Genomic DNA, 17,755 nt, shown 5'->3' with positions numbered 1-17,755 from the left:
AGGACCAGAATTTCAAAACCCTATACAAATACCTCAAAAAAATCCTAAGAAATCACTGTTGGTCAGTGGCAACATTCAATTTGAAACTAGGTTCATTTTCTGAATATTTTAAACTGATTTACATAGCATTGTTCTGTAAGGCGTCAATTCAGCAAAGCATGGAAGTACATGCTTTGTTTGGCACCCTTGCATATGCCACCAAATTCAATGGGATCACATGTCATTAAGTGCTTTTCTGGGCTGAAACTTAATTCTTTGAATTTATAAGAATTTCTGGATGCTTATTTGGGTCATAAAAGAGCTAAAATATTTTACTGTAATAGTTCTTCAAGAAAAGAAAACCTAATCAAAAACTTTGCTTTCACTGATTATCAGGAAAAGCATGTCCCACTATTACATGAAATCGGATATTAGAATCTATTCTAGGGCAAAAGAGCGCCTTTTATTGTATTAGTCACCTGACAGTATTTGGATTGTGTTGAATTAGACCACTTATGTGTTGTCAACATTTATTCCCTGGTTTACAATTAATCAGAAGTAAACTTCACCATAACTGAACATTTTGTTTGATCTTAAAGGTGGCTTGCACATTATATGCAAGTAACTTGTTACATGAACTTCCTGAATATTTTATACTGTAATGTAGTGTCAAAGACTTAGAGACAACAAGAGTATGTTTGACTTGTTTTATGAGCACAGTGTAATCACTGTAGGGCCTACTTACTTATTTTCCCTTTCACTGAATAATACTTAGTTCTTCTCCAAATCTTCTCTGCCTTTACAAGAGAGGTAGCACTTACTAATGTTACTCCTGGGGGAAAATATTACAAATTAAATTCTATCCCCTGATCTGTATTCTGTGAGCCAAGGTGTTTATTCACAGCATGTATTTGTCTATTCAAAAATGCCTGTGCATGTGCATGTCTAAATTTTGCACATGTAAATATTTACATATTTAAGTAATTCTGTGATATAGGACATGCATTACACACCTGTGGTGAGTAATGGGGGAATGCATTATGAATTATTACACAAAAGAGTGGATGTCTCCTGCACATCATGCCACTACTAGAAGAATTCTCCTTCGTGACAAACACTTCCTGGCCTCCCAGAGCAGATTGTTCTCCAGGCAAACAAGTTGTCAGGCATGGGCCATAATCAAAACTTAAAATGGGTGGAAGGAACCTGTAATTTCAGCACTGAGTTGTCATGGCAGGAACTAGCACTGTCCAAAAGGTAGAACTGCAGATAAAAGTTCTCTCATCAGGCAGACCTAAAGGAAGTAGAAGCAGCAGGATTTAGTACCTCATGTATAATCTTCCTCGGTGAGACCAGAGACAGAGCAAGCCACCACCTTCAGTGAGCAGCCCTTGCTGAAGAGTCATTGCAGCTGCGGTGCTCCTACGTGAGATAAACACCAGTTTTCACAACTGACAGAGCCACGATGATGGGCACCAAACCACACCTTCTCCTTAAAGTGGGTTACAACAGTAGGTGCTATAATGTGGCACAACTTGGCCATCTCTGTATGTACATGACTTGCGTAGCTGCAGGCACGGAAACCAGCAAACAAGCCTCTGATTATGTGTGTGTGCAAGTGGTCACTACGTAAGCATAGAAGTGGTCAGTGGCATGGCTCTGAAAATCACAGGATTTTCAGAGTATGTTCTCTCATATTTTCCAGTATGTTCTGGACAATGCTGCTGATGTGGATATGTTGGTTTACCAGCTCTTCCTCCTCCCAGTCCTGAAGTTCTTCAAAGCAGAAAGCATCACGAAGCCAAAACCATACAGATGTGGAAGATTATTTAAAGATCCTCCTGATGTCTTCTACTACAAAACTGCTGTAAGTTAGCTAGCTCATGAGTATTTTCCTCTGGCTCCTTAGTCTCCGAAAGGCTTCAAGAACATGCCCTCCTGTCTTGCAAAGAAGTAGACTTGTTCCCTACAAGAATATATTTTCTAGATTCTGAATGAATCTCACATCTACTGCTCCTCTTTATGGAGGTTATTTCTTTGTGATGGAGATCTGGGGCATAGACAAAAGTAAGTGCTAGAAACATTAAAAATACAAGTAATTCTCAAAGATGGTAAAGGAGGTCTCATCTTTACAAAAATCTTCCCAGATTTATGTTTAAAATAAGTGTTTACAATATGTGCCCTATTCTATCAATTCAGAACCTATTAAAATGAGAAATCACATAGCATAAGACTCACTCATCTTTACCATACGTTTGACCTTACTCTACCAAAGGCTAGATTTCTCTTGGGGCACATCTAATACCTTGTCTGAATACTTGCTCTTCTTGTACTACCCAAACTACAGCCAAGCCAGTTTTCGCATCCTCTTTTGTTGATGCTTATCTAAATATAGTGAAAGTAATGATATCAAACTTGTTTATTTAAAGTTGTGTAAATGTCTTTGATTCATAATATCCTTGATAAATCTGTGGTGTTCACGGGGCAGTTTCAGAGGTCAATGGAAACTACCGTGCTAACTCAGCTGTTAAGGGTGGCAGCAGGAGGTGGAGTCTGCTTGTTGTGTTCCTCTGTTCCCAGAGGGAAGTAGCATGTTCTTAATGCTGGTTTTTCCTGGGCAACTCAATCCAAGAGTTTGGAGAATTCGTGTAGAGGTTTAGCAAGATTTCACTCTCCGATAGGGGCATGTAGTAGCATCCTCCACCTAGCATGCAGGTTTCCGTGGGACTGCACAGTGTGGTCAGGGGACACGAGTGCATCAGTGGCATGCAAATGAGCTGTTGCAGCTGCCAGTACTGGATGTGACATATATTGTAAAAAAACGCTTCCTGATATTAAAGGTTGCATTAAATCAAGTACCAAAACATTGTCCTGTTTGTGAAGAACAGATGCAGTATTTTATTAGATATGAGACAAATAAACTAATACCATACCAGAAGCTTAAGAACAAAACTTTGTCTTTAAAATACTGTAGTTTTCAGTTTTAGGCAAAACAAGACAGTATTAGAATCTTCTTTTTTTTTTTTTAAAAAAAAAAAACAGTTTATTTTCTAATTATTCTTTCTGCAGCAAAGGACAGTCTCAAACATGGAAAGTGTTTCAGGTGAGTAGTGGAAGAAATCTTGTCTGCACATACATTGCATTGGCATGGCATTGTAGTAGATGTCCCAAAATCTGTCAGCGTTTTGAAAAACTGATTAATCATGCAAACACAATCTCCAGTGTCATTCTTCATGCAAAGTTCTCTTTTTCTTCTGCTTCCTTTTGATTTTCTTTTTTGGGTACCACCTGTCTTTTTGCATTAAGTGGAAAGACAAAAATAAAATTTAAAGAAAAAAGGCAAAATCCAGATTGAAAGACCAAGCCAAAAAAAAAAAGCCAGTCACTTCTGCAGCACAACAAAGTACTGTCTGCAACAGTCAATGGCTGATTCTAACTTAGATAATCCAAAGTAGGTCACCTTCATGAGTCTTGCAGACTTTCCAAGTTAGTAACTCAGAAGGATAATAATACAATTTTTAGTTAATGAGAGAACATCAGAAAAAAGAACTGCAGGAAGCTGTGAACTGCAATATCTCCTTATTGGAGGCAGAATGCCACATGGCAAGAACAGATGGGTAATCCTTTCGTGATTATCCTGGACCACTGGCTGAAAGGAAAAAGCTGTCACAGCACTGAAGGCTGTATATAAAGTACATATACATGACATTTCCCCCACTGGTAGTAAAAGGTTATATATGCTAAAGGATTATACAGAAAAGGGGACAATTTAGTGTGATGGTGATGGGAGTAATTCTTCCATTTTCCCTCCGTTCCTGAAGTGGAGCATATGCCAAGGTCCTGAAATAAATACGTCTCTCACAAGGAAGACGTATAATATATATTCCACATATATACTACATATTTTATATAAATTAAACATAGAAAATACCTGCTTTTCTTCCCTCTGACTGCAATGATCCAAAAAAATGAAAATAAGGACGATTTATGTTGCTAATTTAAGATATTGTTACTGGAACAAGATGTTGCTGTTAACAATCTGATTTCTACATATATGTAGTGACACTGGAACTTGTGTTTCCAAATTGTTAAGTAGTGAAACAAAGCAACAGCGGGTTAAGAACAGCTTCCTGGAATCTCAGGCTTTACAAGACCACCAGACCCAGAGGTGTTCATTGCACACACTGGTGACATCTCCATGGACGTTAGCTCTGGCAGTGCGTGCTAAAAGAGAACATGGCCTTCGTAACTCACTTGGCAAGGAGCTAGATGTAAAATGAGCACGTAGAAATGAATCTTCAGGATTTGGTCGTCTTTGAAGAGATATAATAATATTGACTGGTGCATCTACCTGAGTGGTCAAGAATGTAGATGTAAACCATAAAATGACTGGAGAATATAGTATAAGGTAATGATGGTGCTGTGGTTTCAATAAAATCAAGAGAGATTTCCTCTACTTTTAATGTATTGCAATATGCCAGTTGTTGTTTTGTTTTGTATTCCTGTGCAGGCACTGAACTGTACCTTGAGAAGTGGAAATTTCTATCAGCCTCTCAAAGAGTAACTCCTTAACCTATTTTGCTCTTTCAGATTTGATGCATAGACCAGTAACACCAACCTCTTGAGGAAAAGGTTCTCCTCCATACGCACAGTGCTTTACTGAAATGATAGGGGTGGTATGTTTTTCTTGCTAGTGACAGAAGTCGGGGTAGGAAGGGAGGAATGAAATTGCCACTTGAGGGGAGGATGCCCTCATCTCCGGGAGATACCTCTACTGTTACTACAGATTACTTATAGTACATGGCTCATGCTCACGGCTTATTTTGAATATTTTCTGTTCCTAGGTGTTAAGACTTTATGAAATCCTGGGGATATATACAAGTTTGCCAACTAGTCTAGATTCTTCAAAAATCTTGTTTTATAATGGAGTATATTAGAGACACTTGTCCTCAGAAAAATCAGTTCATTCCAGATATGCCTTTTCCCCCTTCACCATGATAATATATCTGCAATCTAAATTTTGATGCAACAGGGACATGTCTGTTTTTAAGAAAAATGCAAATCTTCACTCTGAAATAACTTAGTCTTTCGCTGAATACAGAATGTGCTTCTAAACCATCTATGAGTCAGCCTGTGAGTTGGAGTTCAGATAAGCCGGTAGTGTTCATTCACCAGATGGACCATAAGCTCCTCAAAGTAGAGGAAAGGATATTGCTTATTAACACTGCTCTAAACCTCATTTATTTCCTTTTACATGATTCAATTTCAGACTCTGTTTATGATGTAAGGAGGAAGAAGAGTGTATTTTAATAACAGGATAGGTAGATCTAGAGTAAAAATGTTACTGGAACAGCATCTGGTTATTTATTTATGTTACTCTGGGTAGCTCAGATTGATATCCACGTCCCCTCACATACACCCAGGCTGAATTATTACGCAACTGTGAAGCGGTGAAAAACAGTTAAGCCAATTATCTGTTAGGATTTTATGGCAAATTAGCCAGGTCACATTAGTTTTCCTTGCTTAAAACATCACCTCTTTGACTGCTAAGTGCAACCATGATAATACTTTTCTATTAAAAATCAAATCTATTTTCCCTCTTGTACTTTGTGCTAGACACTAATAGTCTCATGGAACATGAGCAACATCAGAAATTTTCAGTGGTAACTCTCACAAATGTGCTCCATGTAGACAGATTAAGTCTTTTCTGATGCAGCATAGCTCACTTGAGCTGCCATTATTCATGAATGTGATCACAGGATAAGTCCATTTTATGTTTTTAACTTTTCTGTCATTTCTGATTTGAGTTTAGTCTTAGGATTTGTGAAGTTTAATTTTCCCATTTTTGTTGCGTTGATATTTTATTTTCCATCTTCAAATTCTCAAAAATCTCCATCTTGCCTTTTTTACATTCTAGTTTGAACCATTATAGCACAGAGAAAAAAATAGTTAAATTATGCTGCTATTTACTTCTATTCGGCTGTTTTCTTTGGAAACAGAGGAAGGATGTTATGAGCAGTTAGCGGTCACTGGTCATAGTATGGTTTTAAAAATGAATGCTGTACCTCCTGCATTCTCCTATTTTACATAATATCTGTAAATACAGGGGAGAGGAGGAGGATGTTGAAGAGGAAGCCTGCTCCCCTCCCTGCTCAGTGCAGAAGTGTTGCCTGCTGGGGCTCCCATCCGTACACTGAAGACTCAGAACTCTATGGCCTATAAATTAATGTGGTTTGGAGACAAACCTTTCCAGACATGCTTTCAGTAGCACACACACAAGACTGAGCATGCACAGCTACTCACAACTGCCTTAATCAGCCACAGTAATTATATACAGAAATTAGGAAAATCCACAGCTATTTTTCTGTGTAAAAATTGCCTGAAAATCTTGAGGAAATTTTCCAGTAGGTCCTAAAAATTTAAGGAAAGATGGATCAAACTTTGGTCATAACTACTGCTGTGTTCCTTTTATAGTGAGCAGCATCACCCTGTGCCTGGCTGTCTGTGGTTTTATCGTCACACATCGTGACCTTCACCGGTGAGCTTGTCAGCCCAAGATTAACAGGAAGGAATCAGCTCTGCCGTCACACTGGAGAGCTACGGTAGGGGCGTGGAGAAAAAAAATGGAAATGAGTAGTGTTGCTAGTGGCTGTAACCAGGAAGGAGATTTATAACCCTCTGAGGAAAAGAGCTTCTGTTAAAAATCCTACTAGTTACGTGATGCTTCTGGGGAAGATCTTGAAGCAGCAGTGGAAACACAGAAATGTCCTGTTGCTGCTTAATGAAGAGTCAGTGCCCCTGCACAGCACACAGCATCTCACAGAAACATGCACAGTTTGTACTTCAGGTGTCAAAGTTCATGGCGTTTTTCTTATTGTGAACCTGTGCTCACCAAATAGTTGAACTCTGCTTTTTTAGCACTTCTGTGGAATTATTTTGAGTGTCTCCCATTTCAGAGAGAGGTGAAGAGGAACAGAATCAGGCCTCAACGTCTACAGCTCTTCAAAGCTTGTGGTGGTTCTGTTGAAGTTCTGCCTGTTCAAAGTCTGTCTGTTGTGGCTCTTTGAGCCCCTGTCCTCTCCAGGCCCGAGGGAAGGCTGCATGGGGCAGCCCCATGCCAAGACCTCAGCTCCTCTTGCTGCTTTTGAAAAGGTACACCCTGTTAATCCCAAATGGAAGGCACTTCTGTCTGCTATTTATCAGCAATTTGCTTAAGTGCATTTATAATGCAGTTATTTGATGATTTTGAATAAAAAGTATCCATTAATATTCCAAGCTGTGTAGACTGTCCCATCAAAAGTATTCGAGAATACTTTGAATCTCCGTAGTTTTCTTGTTCAGACAATTCACTTTGCTGTGCCATGTGGCCAGCAAATCTGATGTGCGTGCAACTGGTGCAGAAGTCTGGCACTGCCAAAATTCATTATCGCAGGCTCTCTGCCCATAAAGAGCAGTTCGCCATCACCACAGATGGCAAAGATGGATGCTGTCCCACAGCATGAACCAGAGGTGAGCCAGACAATGGCCAGCCTTCACACGATCACGGGTTTTTGTGCTGTCTTACCTGCAAGTTACTAACAGCGTGTTTTGACCTCTTCGTTCAGAGATATACCATGAAGTCAAAGATACTCTTGACTGCGACCCTCTTGGAAACCATGTGTTGTATTTGGGCCTGACTCAGATCTCGCTGCCCTGTGAATGAGGAGTAACAGCACTGGCATCAATGGTTTCACACCAGGACAGAGCACCATGAAGTGAGTGAGTACCCAGCAGTGCCAATGGCAGGTGCAGGACCCCAGGGCCCAGAACTGCCAGGCACAGACCAATACCTTGCCAGTCTGTTTTAAAGATGCAATTTCCCATTGGAGACTCAAAAACCACGTGTTAAGAACAATAGATTATTTATTCCTAAATGTCATACATCTGTCTGATCATGAGATTATTAGAAATTAATTGTAACATTGGAAAGTCTTTGTCCAACTGTGCACAACTGTGTAAAGCCAAATGATAGAGCAATGCTTCTTAAGTCTAACCTGCCACATGCTTCATCCTCTTCCGTAACACTGCAACAAAAGATACAGCCTGGGAAACTATTTGTAGCCTCACTGGATTGTGAGGAGTTTTTCCTTAACACAGGATGCCTCTGAATCTTAATACTTGTCTCATTATTCTTCAGATTAGAAACTGAACTACTTCCGATGTGAGCAAAATCCTACCGGTCTGTGCAAAATTTACTTTTCTGCCATTGAGAGAGAGAAAAAAAAAAGCAATTGTCTTTATCAGAAGATATTATTTTTCACCTTTGGATTTGGTGTGTAAAGCAGAATTGGGCTTACAGAAGGAGGCACTGTGCGGGCAGATTAGGAAAAGTCCCTGCTTCACTACCATCATCAGATAATGAGATCTCTCAGATTAGAAAGCCAATACCAGTGCGGGAGGAGAAGGGAGCAGCAGTAATCCATCCAGTGCAGTTTTTGTGCCAGCGGGCAGTTAATTACCGCCACCCCACTGCCGCTGCCTCCGCGGCCGGCCTGAGGGGGGTCGCACCTCGCCCTTCTCACCAACCCCTTCGCTTCACGGAAAGGAAGCGAAATTACACAGACCACCATTCGTTGGGTTTAAAAGACAAAAAGACACCGGCGGAGGGCCGGGACGAGGGGCAGAAGCCGCCGGGCCAGAGGCAGAAGCCCCGTCCCCGTCCCGCTCGGGCGTCGCCGCCCGCCAGGTGCCGCCCCGCCGCCGTCCCTCAGAAGATGGCAGCCGCCGCGCCCCCACCCCGCCGCCCTCCCGCCCGCTCCGCCCCGCTCCTCCCCGGCCCCTTCCCCTCAAGCAGGGCCGGGGCTCGCCCGCCGGCAGCCCCCCGCCCCTCTCGGCCGCTCCTCCTCCTCCCCCTCCCCATCGCAGCCTCCCGCCGCCCTCCTTCCTCTCCCTCCTCTTCCTCCTCCACCCCCGCTCCGGGGTTCGCCCTGGCCGCGGGCCGCCCCGGCTCCCCCCCCCCCCTTCTCTCCCCGAGCCCTGCCGCCTCCCGCGGTGCACACCTCCGCCTTCCTCCTCCTTCCTCCTCCTCCCGCTGCTGACGTGTGGCGCTGCCCGGCTGAAAACTCGGCGCCGCGGCGGATGCGGCGGCTCTCGGCAGCGCGGCGGCGGCGAAGATGGTGGCGGCTCCGTGCGCCCGCCGGCTGGCGCGGCGCTCCCGCTCGGCGCTGGTGGCGGCGCTCACTGTGCTGCTGCTGCAGACCCTTCTCGTCTGGAATTTCACCTCCCTCGACGCCGGCGAGGAGCAGCAGCGCGGAGGGGCCGGTCGAGAGAAGAGAGACCGCGGCGGTGCTGCCGGCGGGGAGAACCGGGAGCACCCGCAGCGCCGCGGAGCCGGCGCCCTGCACGGCAAGGCCATGGTAGGTGCGGGCAGGGCGGGCTGAGGTGGCTCCGTGCCGGGGGTCGGCGCCCGCTGCCCGCCCTGCAGGTGCCGCCGAGCCCCGTCCTCGCCGCCGGGCAGCGGCTGTCCCCCCGCGGAGCCCCTCGCCCTCACGGTTCGGCTCCTCCGGGGCTCCCCCCCGCGGCTTCGTCGCCCCCAAAAGCTCGCGGGCTCGGCTCCGGTGCGATTCAACGCGGTGATCTGAGAGCTCGGGGGATGCTGCAGGCGTGCCCTCGCTCTCCATCACGTCTCGTTTTGTACTCGTGCAAACTCCCCGGGTTGTTGCTGAAATCCTTTAGGCCTGGGCACGCAGGGGGCCTGCCTCCCCGGGTGGTCCCCGGCTCCGGCCGGGTGGAAGGAGCCGCGCGGTGCTGAGGGCGGCCGGCATGCAGCCCAGCACACGCCTTGGTGCCTGCCCTTCAGCTCTGGAGAAGCTGCCATTGCTTCCCATGCAGTCCTTTTACTGGGAGGCTCAGGTTAAATAAGTTTTGTATTGTCACTTAAAGTATGCGTACGTTTTGGTCTTTTTACATCTTGAGAGAGAAAGCAGGGGCTGGGGTCAGCGATGACTGAGCCCCTGGAATGACCAGGGTAAGGTGCCCGGAGCTGTGTCCGAGCTCGTGGGCTCTGTCCCTGGTACACAGGGCAACTTTTCAGAAAGGCAGCACGTACCTGTGTGTGCAGGGCCTTGTGTGTGTTGGAGATGGGAAATTTAAGATCCTGGCTTACCGCATTCAGATTTTGTCTCTGTGCATTACCTTAGGTTGGTGCTTACTGTGTTCATGAGTGAACTATTCAAACTGCACGGTTTTCCTCTAGCACTGGTATCTGTCTTTTCTGTGTAGCCTTTCACTTGTTCATCTTCCTTTCATTCTCCTTGAGCATTTTTCCTTCTGGGTCTCTCCGTGTGGGTTAACGGGGGCTGGGCTCTGTCAGGGGTTTGGTACTGGGGCTGGCTGCTGGCCTCCAGCCCGGCACCTCACAACTCAGGGGTCTCTAGGAGATCCTCCTGCTCTGTGGGCTCTGTGACACGACAGGATGAGCACTGCCCGCAGCTGTCCTACAAATGCCCTGGCCCCGTCGCCGGTTTGCACCCGGTGCTCTGGGCCGGGTGCTGCGCTTGGGGCTGAACGCGTTGGCTAATCCTTTCCGTGCTGGGGACGGAGGATGCGACCGGTTGGATGCCGGCAGCTGTGAATCACTGCTTCGTGCACACAGATTCGAGCAAAGACCTAAAGATGGAGCACTGGGGCTCCTGGTAGAAAACGTGTCTTAAAACGCACAGCGGGTGTACTACTTTTCTCCTCGTGGGGAGACACCGGGTGTCCCACAGCTGGTGTTGCTGTAAAGAACCGTGCCCAGGGCAAGCCCTTTGTTGAGGCAATTGGACAATGTTTCTTCAGGATGACCTTATGGTATGCGTGGCTTTGTTTAACCTGCTGGGAAACAGCTGCTGCCCTTAAACTACTTGGTCAGTACCTAAAAGCCCCCACTTAAACACCTGGCAATCATTTATGGTGTGAGGCGATTTCTGCACGAACGACCTGGTGGCTCACTTAAGTCGGTAGATTCAGCTCCCAGGTGCTCCTGACGTGCACATGGCGTTGATCTAACCCTGCATACGTTGTCCGTCTCAGAGGCAGGCCCAATTCTGATTTCAGACTCGTTCCATGAGGAAAATCTCGGTTTAATGGAATTACACGATATAGAATCAGTGTGAAAGAAGATTTTTTTCCTTCTTCCTGCTGCTTTGTTTCCACATTAAATTTAATTTATGTAATGCCCAAGCAAAGTTGCTATCCTTTTCAACCCAAGGTTCCCATAGTTTGTGTATATCAAATTGTTTTGCAACACTTGGAGGAGCTGGCTGGGGTGAGCACAGTATTGCCTTTATATCCAGATGTCATTGGGTTAAGCATGCCTGAGAGCCTCTCCAAGTGTTTTTCAGATTTCTCTCTCTCGCATTTCAACCAAAAAAAAATATTAATTTTAATATTTCTTTTGTTTGTTAATGGAGTGGTGTGTTTAAAATATCTTTGGGGAGTATTTTCTTAAAAGGCTGCTAAGTGTTTGTCTGAGACCTACTGTTTGGTTGCTGTTCTTGCTCCAAAGAGAGCCTGTACCACGGCTAGCTGCTTTTACAGGAGCCTTTATGCTAAATAAAGCTATGCAAACCAGATCTCCCAAACTTTGTGGGAGATAGCTCTTCTCAAGCCTGTGTCTGAAAGTTGCCATGTGAGGTTAGGGTATTTTTTTTTTTTAAATTATTTTTGTCTCTGACCTACATACAGGACTAAAATTGTGGTACGTGTTTTACTTTACTGAGTCAGACATAAGTAGTGCAAGGATTTGGTCATTTGTGTCTGTGGGAAAAGAAACATCACTCTTTGAACCAAGTGTTTAAGAAGCATTCAGATTTTTATTAAATGCTGTCAGATGCCTGTAATAAGCCATTTCATTTGAAAAATAGAATAACATTGTACTGTAGTGAAAACAAACAAATTGCCACTGTACCTGTGCCTAATTGAATATGAGTTGTCAAGTTGGCAGGAAGAAACAGTTTTAAATTGAGCTGTTTTGCAACTGAAAACATTTACTGTGCTGGATCCCCTGGCCAGCTGCATCTGGAGCTTTCATTACTCATAAGCAGTTTCCTGCGGTTGTTCGCATTTAATTAAACCAAGTTATAGATATCTGTAAAGAAGCATGAATTGTATCAGTAGCAGTGACTTCAGTGGGTTCTTGCAGCCGTGTGTGATTTTTACAGCTATTAGGCATCCTTTGCACAAGCTTTATTTGTTCTGCAGAACTCAAGCATTACAAGCAAGAATTAAGCAACAGCATTCTGTGAAAATACTCTAAGCACGCTGCTTGGTCTCGGGCTCTTTTCATGCAGCCTGTTAGGGGTGGTGGGAGAGTCTTGTCGGCGGGAGCTCTGCACTGGGAGCCCGAAGGAAAGGAGGAGGAATGCAAATCCCTGCTCCGGGGCTGCTGGTGATGAGAGGGAGGTGACAGCAGAGCATCTGCCGGAGCCCCGGCTCATGCTGCAAGGCAGCCGTGCGTCGTGGGGCTGTGCTCACTCGCCCAGCTGCGGCCTCTGCTCTAGGATCCTTCGGTGGAGGCGGTGGCTGGGGCCACGTACCTGCTCCGTGGTGCCTGGGCCCCGTGGCACCGCTGGGTTCCTGCTGCTGCCTGCTTACCGCAAAGCCGAACGCCAGCGCGTCGCTGCTGTGTCAGCCCCGTGAATTACAGCTGTTGCCTGCTGGTGTGTGATCGAAGCCTTTCTGTAGCCTGAAACGTTGTGTATTCACTTTAAAGAAATTGCATGTTTCTCTCAGCATGAAGCTGTCTAGGGCACCGAATATAGCTATTGATAGCTGGAAGTATTCAGAACTGGGAAATGCAAAGAGAAGGCGTGCTTGGGGATAGTGAGTGTCATCTGCTTCAACTCCAACCAAAGCTGAGCTGTGGAGGGCAGTCCTGAGGATCTGGTGCCTCTCCCTCTCATTTTCTTTTCTGCAGGGGGAAACGTGGTGGTGGCTCTCCTGCTGGGGTTGTAGACTGTTAGGCTGGGTGCATTGCTACTCCGTGGATGGGTCAGGTGAATAGGCTCAAGCGGGTGCATTCCTGCACGGCCTCAGTGCTGGAGCCTTGCTGCAAGGTCCTATGAGGAGTTGCACATAAGCATTAAGTGACTTGTTAAGCTCCAGAGAATGAAAGAGACTTTGAGGAGGAAAAAAAAAAAAAGTGGTTTCATCCCTAACTTAGCCTGTTTGCTTGCATCAGTGAGTAGGTTCCATATGGTGTATCACAGCCAGGTGGCACCTACCTAAACCTCTTCCCCTGTTGATACAGACATGCAGCCTCACTCGTTTCAGCTCTGAATGCAACAAATGGGAGGGGTTTGGAAAAATGTCCAGACCTAAAAGGTGCAGGGGAGCTTAATGTGAGCCTTTGGTCTGGAGTGCATCAGGCTCTGGAGCCCAGGTCCTCGCTGGTTTTAGCACACCTGTGGGTGTCGGTGGAACAGCTGAGCTAAGGCACCTTAGGGTGACTGAAATTAATGGCATCGAGCTACTGGGTGGCTGAAAATGATATATATTTTAGAGAATAGGTTTGTAGTACTGACTTGGCCATTAAGTACAGTTTTGCTTGTTAACAGGAGCTTCATCACCCAGCACTCTGACTTTAATAATAATGGCAAAGGAGAATGGAGACAACTAATTATTTTGTAATGGGAAGTGGGGGGAACAATACATGTGGAGCTGGAAGCCGCATAATGATATTTTACAAAGTCTTGGCACTTAACAAGGCACATTTTAATGCAACAAATCTTTTCAGTAGCAGAGAACTAATATTTGCATTATTTAAGAAGAGTGTTAGAACCAAATTAGATTGATGGACTCCTGCTGCAGTTACCTCATTAAGCATCTTTTCTGTGGGGATGTGGGAAGGTATTATGTGAAGTGGATCTGTGTTAATTGGTTATGCCATATGAAGTCTTTTTCAGGCCACTGGTGTGTGTTTTGTTGTTTTCTTCTTTAATTCCTTACTGTATGATGGGTTTTTGCAGATGTTCTCTTTGAAGTAGAAGCACATTCATTCTCTCTTTTTTTTTTTTTTAAGCAAGAGAAGACCAGCTGTTGTACAGGAGACATACAAATTCCATTTACTTACTGTCAGGTATTGCAAAATGGTTACTCTTTAGTATAAAAGGCCCTCATTATCTGCCATATCTCTCATCTGTCTTGAGAATTATTTTTCAAAATATTTTTCCCTTCTGTACTGAAAGTCCATGATATGTGCTACAGCATCTTATTAGCGCTTGATGAAGAGACAGGAGTACAATGAAAGCAAGAAATCAGCTTAATTTGCAAGAATAGTCAAGTTATATAACCTCAAGGATTAATTCTAATCAAATACTTCCTGATTTTACTTTACAGTGTTAAGATTAGGTCTGGCACTTGGGTGGATTCAACAAGAGCTTTTCCACTGACTCTATGTGGGGTCAAAGGCCCTGTATTTTTTCTTCTGATCTAGGCTGATGGGGTGTCTGATTCTGACAGGGGCAGGAGCAGAGCAGGGTGCTGGCATGCTAGCTGGTGTAGGTACCTCTGAGAAAGCCATAGCTTGTGTGCCGAGTTTCATTCTTCCCCTCTCCAGCCTCCTTGTTGGAAATTATGTGTATGAAATGTGTTTCAGGTGTAAAACTCACTATTTAAACTGCCACAGTGCCAGGTTTGGGCTTGCATTAGCACAGATCACAATAGGTGTAGCACTTGGAAGTGTTCGAGTGTGATTTTTAGAGCTGGAAGCCCAGTCCTCCTGTTGTTTTCACCAGCCATGTGCCGCTGAGGCTGTGCTGCGGAGCCCACGTTGGACAGGAGGGCTCTGCCTTGGAGCCCTGGTGCGGTCTCCTCTCAGTAACCTTTGCTGCAAAGTCTTTTGAGTCCTGTAGCTAAAGCAGCCTTGAGTTTTGTGATTTCTGGTTCTTGGGTGTCTAGGCTTAGTCCTTTTTGGTCTGATAATTGTGTGTTTTTTTCCCCCAGAGAAGAGCACTGGCAAGCTCTGACTTTGTCCCTTCTGTGTTTGGTGCCAGAGATCACAGCTGTCCCATTTTGAGCACTTAGGCTTGGGCTGAAGCTCACGAACACCAGGCTGCTAATGAATGGAGAGAGATGAGTGCCTCCAGAAGGCAATTCAGCTCTCTGGAGACCTGAACCTCTGCGAACGAGCCAGGGAGACCATGGCAGTTCCGCTGAGAGACCTGCCGTGCCATGCAGGAGGCCACCCCTTCCCATACCAGATCTACTGCTTCTGCTCCCCAGTCTGCAACACGTGTTTAACTTCCCATTTTTCGCGGAAGTGTTGTGGGTTTGAAGTAATCGGTCCTCATGAAATAGTCCAAGATGTTCAGCAAAGACTGGGACCAGCTCGTTAGCTGCCGTGTGTTGGCATGGCTCCGCTGAAGTCAGCGCACCAGCTGAGGATTCTGGACCCACAAATGTAATTATCATTGTAATAATAGCGTCAAACAAGTAATCATTATTTTTACTCTCTCTTTTCATTTCAAAATGAGAAAATGATTTCCTCTTGGATCAGTGAAAGTAATTTACATTAGGCACAATAATGGTCTACATGGAAATATAATTATTATTCATTTGTATGGCACCATCTGGGCACTAGAAGCTTTACAGACGCATGTGAGGGAAGGTCCCTGCCTGGAAGAGCTTACAAGCGGAATAGTAAGTACAGCCAATAATGCTTAAAACGAGTCACGGGTGTCACTTCTGTAGTACTGCCATCACCTACCTGCTCAGCACGGAGCTCCACGATCCCTGACTCAGTGATTTCCACTCGCTTCCTCTGTGATTGGCGTTAGGCAGTGTAAGGGCAGGATGAGTCAGAGGATTGATGGGGGGGGATGAATTGAGAGCAAAGTCAGCCAGAGATTAGTATTATGCATCGGCTGCCCAGCTGTGGCCAGGCAGGTAAAGCAGATTTCCAGGCTTTGCTTTGAAGCAAAAGATTGTCATTGCCTCGTGGACCTCTGACTGCTGTGGCGTTACTCCTCAGCTTTGCGTTAGACAGAGGGCTGGATGCTTTCAGAAGCTTCAGTGTGGTCCAGAAGTGAAGAGAGCAGGCTTTGTAACGTGGTGGATGTAAGAATTGAGCAACAAGTGATGTTGACTGAATTTGTATGTGGTGTAACCTTGCTGAGTTAATTCTTTAGCGTGAGGTACCAAAAGGGTCAGCACAGGACACTTAAAGCACCTGACTCCTTATTTTTAGAGATGATTAGAGGATTTCTCCAAGGGACCAGCTATTTATAGCGTGTCTATAACTGCCTTTTTTTTTTTTTGTGGCAATGAAATTAAACTTCACAATAAATTAGTATCAGTGTAGTATTTAAAAAAAAGCTAAAAAAAAAACCTCTTCATACTAGAGCGTGGTTGACTCTGTGGTCAGATCTTGAATGCTTCCCACATATTTTGTTTTCACACTACTGCCTCCAGTGCTGCTCAGTTATATTATTAGAGGGTATTAGTAAGCGGAATGTTTATTTAAAACAATTCTACAAAGCTGAATGAGACTGCAAAGTTCAATTTAACTTGGATTTGGTTGGATGAGTCATGGGCACTCTTACTTCATACTGCAGCCTTTGCTTGTCCTTCAGCTGTACGTTTTGGTTCGGTTAGGTTGATGCAGTCTGAGTATTTTTCTCGCAGTTGATGGTATTCGCTGACTTTTCGTAATGCTGAGTCTTGGATTTCATGCTCTCTGAATTTCTGAATGGTCTTTGGTTTTGTTCTTAACTCAGCCTGTTTGTAGTTAGCTTTGTTCTTTATAATTGCATTCCTTGATTGAGGAGGACATATGGCTCAGTTAAAACACGGTGGCTTTCTTCAAGAAAAAGCAATGAAGGTCGTGACTGTATTGACTACAGGGAAGTGAGTTCCATGAAATTACATCCAGCTCATTGACCCTTACTTGAGAAATGAACAGACAAACCTGAAAAATGACATTTCCATGGCAAGCTTTCTTTGTGAGAAATGAGCAAGCTCGTGTCATAGGTGCAAGCCTGGTGCTTTTGTCTTGTGTCCTGTCGCAGAACTTGCCCGGGTGACAGCTGGCACACTCGATGCAGAGCCCCGCGGCTGCTGGGCTGTTAGTTACCTGTTTAATCGAGTAATCTTCTTCCTCAGTCTGGCAGAATACTTGGACTAGCTGTAACTAGCTAAATGGCCATCTGCTAATTATTTAAATTTACATTTAACTGAATGTTTAAACTGAACTTCTGTATGGAGGTGGCGTGTTACCAGGGAGCTGCATCTGGGTCATCGCGAAGAGGCACGTGAAGAGAAAAGAAGCTGTTAGCAAGCTAAGATGTACCGAGGGTATCTGCTGCTGGCATGAAAAATAGCGACTTGGTGCCCACAGAGGTCCAGATTTGGGAAGGTGGAGGTAAATGTGCGTGTAGGTCCCTAATTGCATTGACTTAGATGCCTGCAGGCTTGTTTACGCGCATAAAACTTTCCATGGGTGCCTGACACAGATGTTAAGTACGTAAATAGGGGTTCAGGTGGCTACCTTAAGGCACCTCAGTTCAGCAGCGCGGCCTACCCTGTGTAAAAGCCAAGCAAACAAGCTGAAGAGGAGTCAGTGTAGTAAACAAAGCTGTTAGTGTGTGTACCAGCGGAGTAATAATACTCTGCACAGCGCCTGTGCCTCAAATTGCTTACGTTTTGGCATTCGCTTGGATTGAGTTTAGTCACTCAGCTGCATAAATAGAAACTTTGAGGTGCTGTCTGCTCAAGGCGTACACGGAGCGGTACATCAGCAATGAACTAGCTGTTCCTT

At 45.0% G+C, this 17,755-nt stretch overlaps 1 protein-coding gene and 1 long non-coding RNA gene across 2 annotated transcripts in view; one reads left to right on the top strand and one right to left on the bottom strand.

Annotated features, from left to right (window-relative positions):
- Positions 1 to 3,048: 3,048 nt before the first annotated feature.
- LOC310882035 lies at positions 3,049 to 8,748 on the bottom strand. Its single transcript, XR_014572789.1, has 3 exons — positions 8,013 to 8,748; positions 7,544 to 7,671; positions 3,049 to 3,271 (listed from the first exon to the last, which is right to left on the bottom strand). It is a non-coding gene; the product is annotated as an uncharacterized lncRNA (long non-coding RNA).
- Positions 8,749 to 8,984: 236 nt separating this feature from the next.
- The window catches only part of XYLT1 (xylosyltransferase 1), a 192,572-nt gene continuing 183,801 nt past the window's right edge, over positions 8,985 to 17,755 (top strand). Inside the window, exon 1 of the mRNA XM_083800133.1 lies at positions 8,985 to 9,374. Within this exon, the coding sequence (XP_083656259.1) occupies positions 9,132 to 9,374 (243 nt within the window). The 5' untranslated portion in view covers positions 8,985 to 9,131. The remainder of the gene's footprint in view (positions 9,375 to 17,755) is intronic.

This window comes from Anser anser, assembly GCF_964211835.1.
Source record: "Anser anser genome assembly, chromosome: 15".
In the NCBI taxonomy this organism is placed as follows: Eukaryota; Metazoa; Chordata; class Aves; order Anseriformes; family Anatidae; genus Anser; species Anser anser.
The sequence above is the reverse complement of the archived record's forward strand: the minus strand, read 5'-3'. Positions and strand labels throughout refer to the sequence as shown.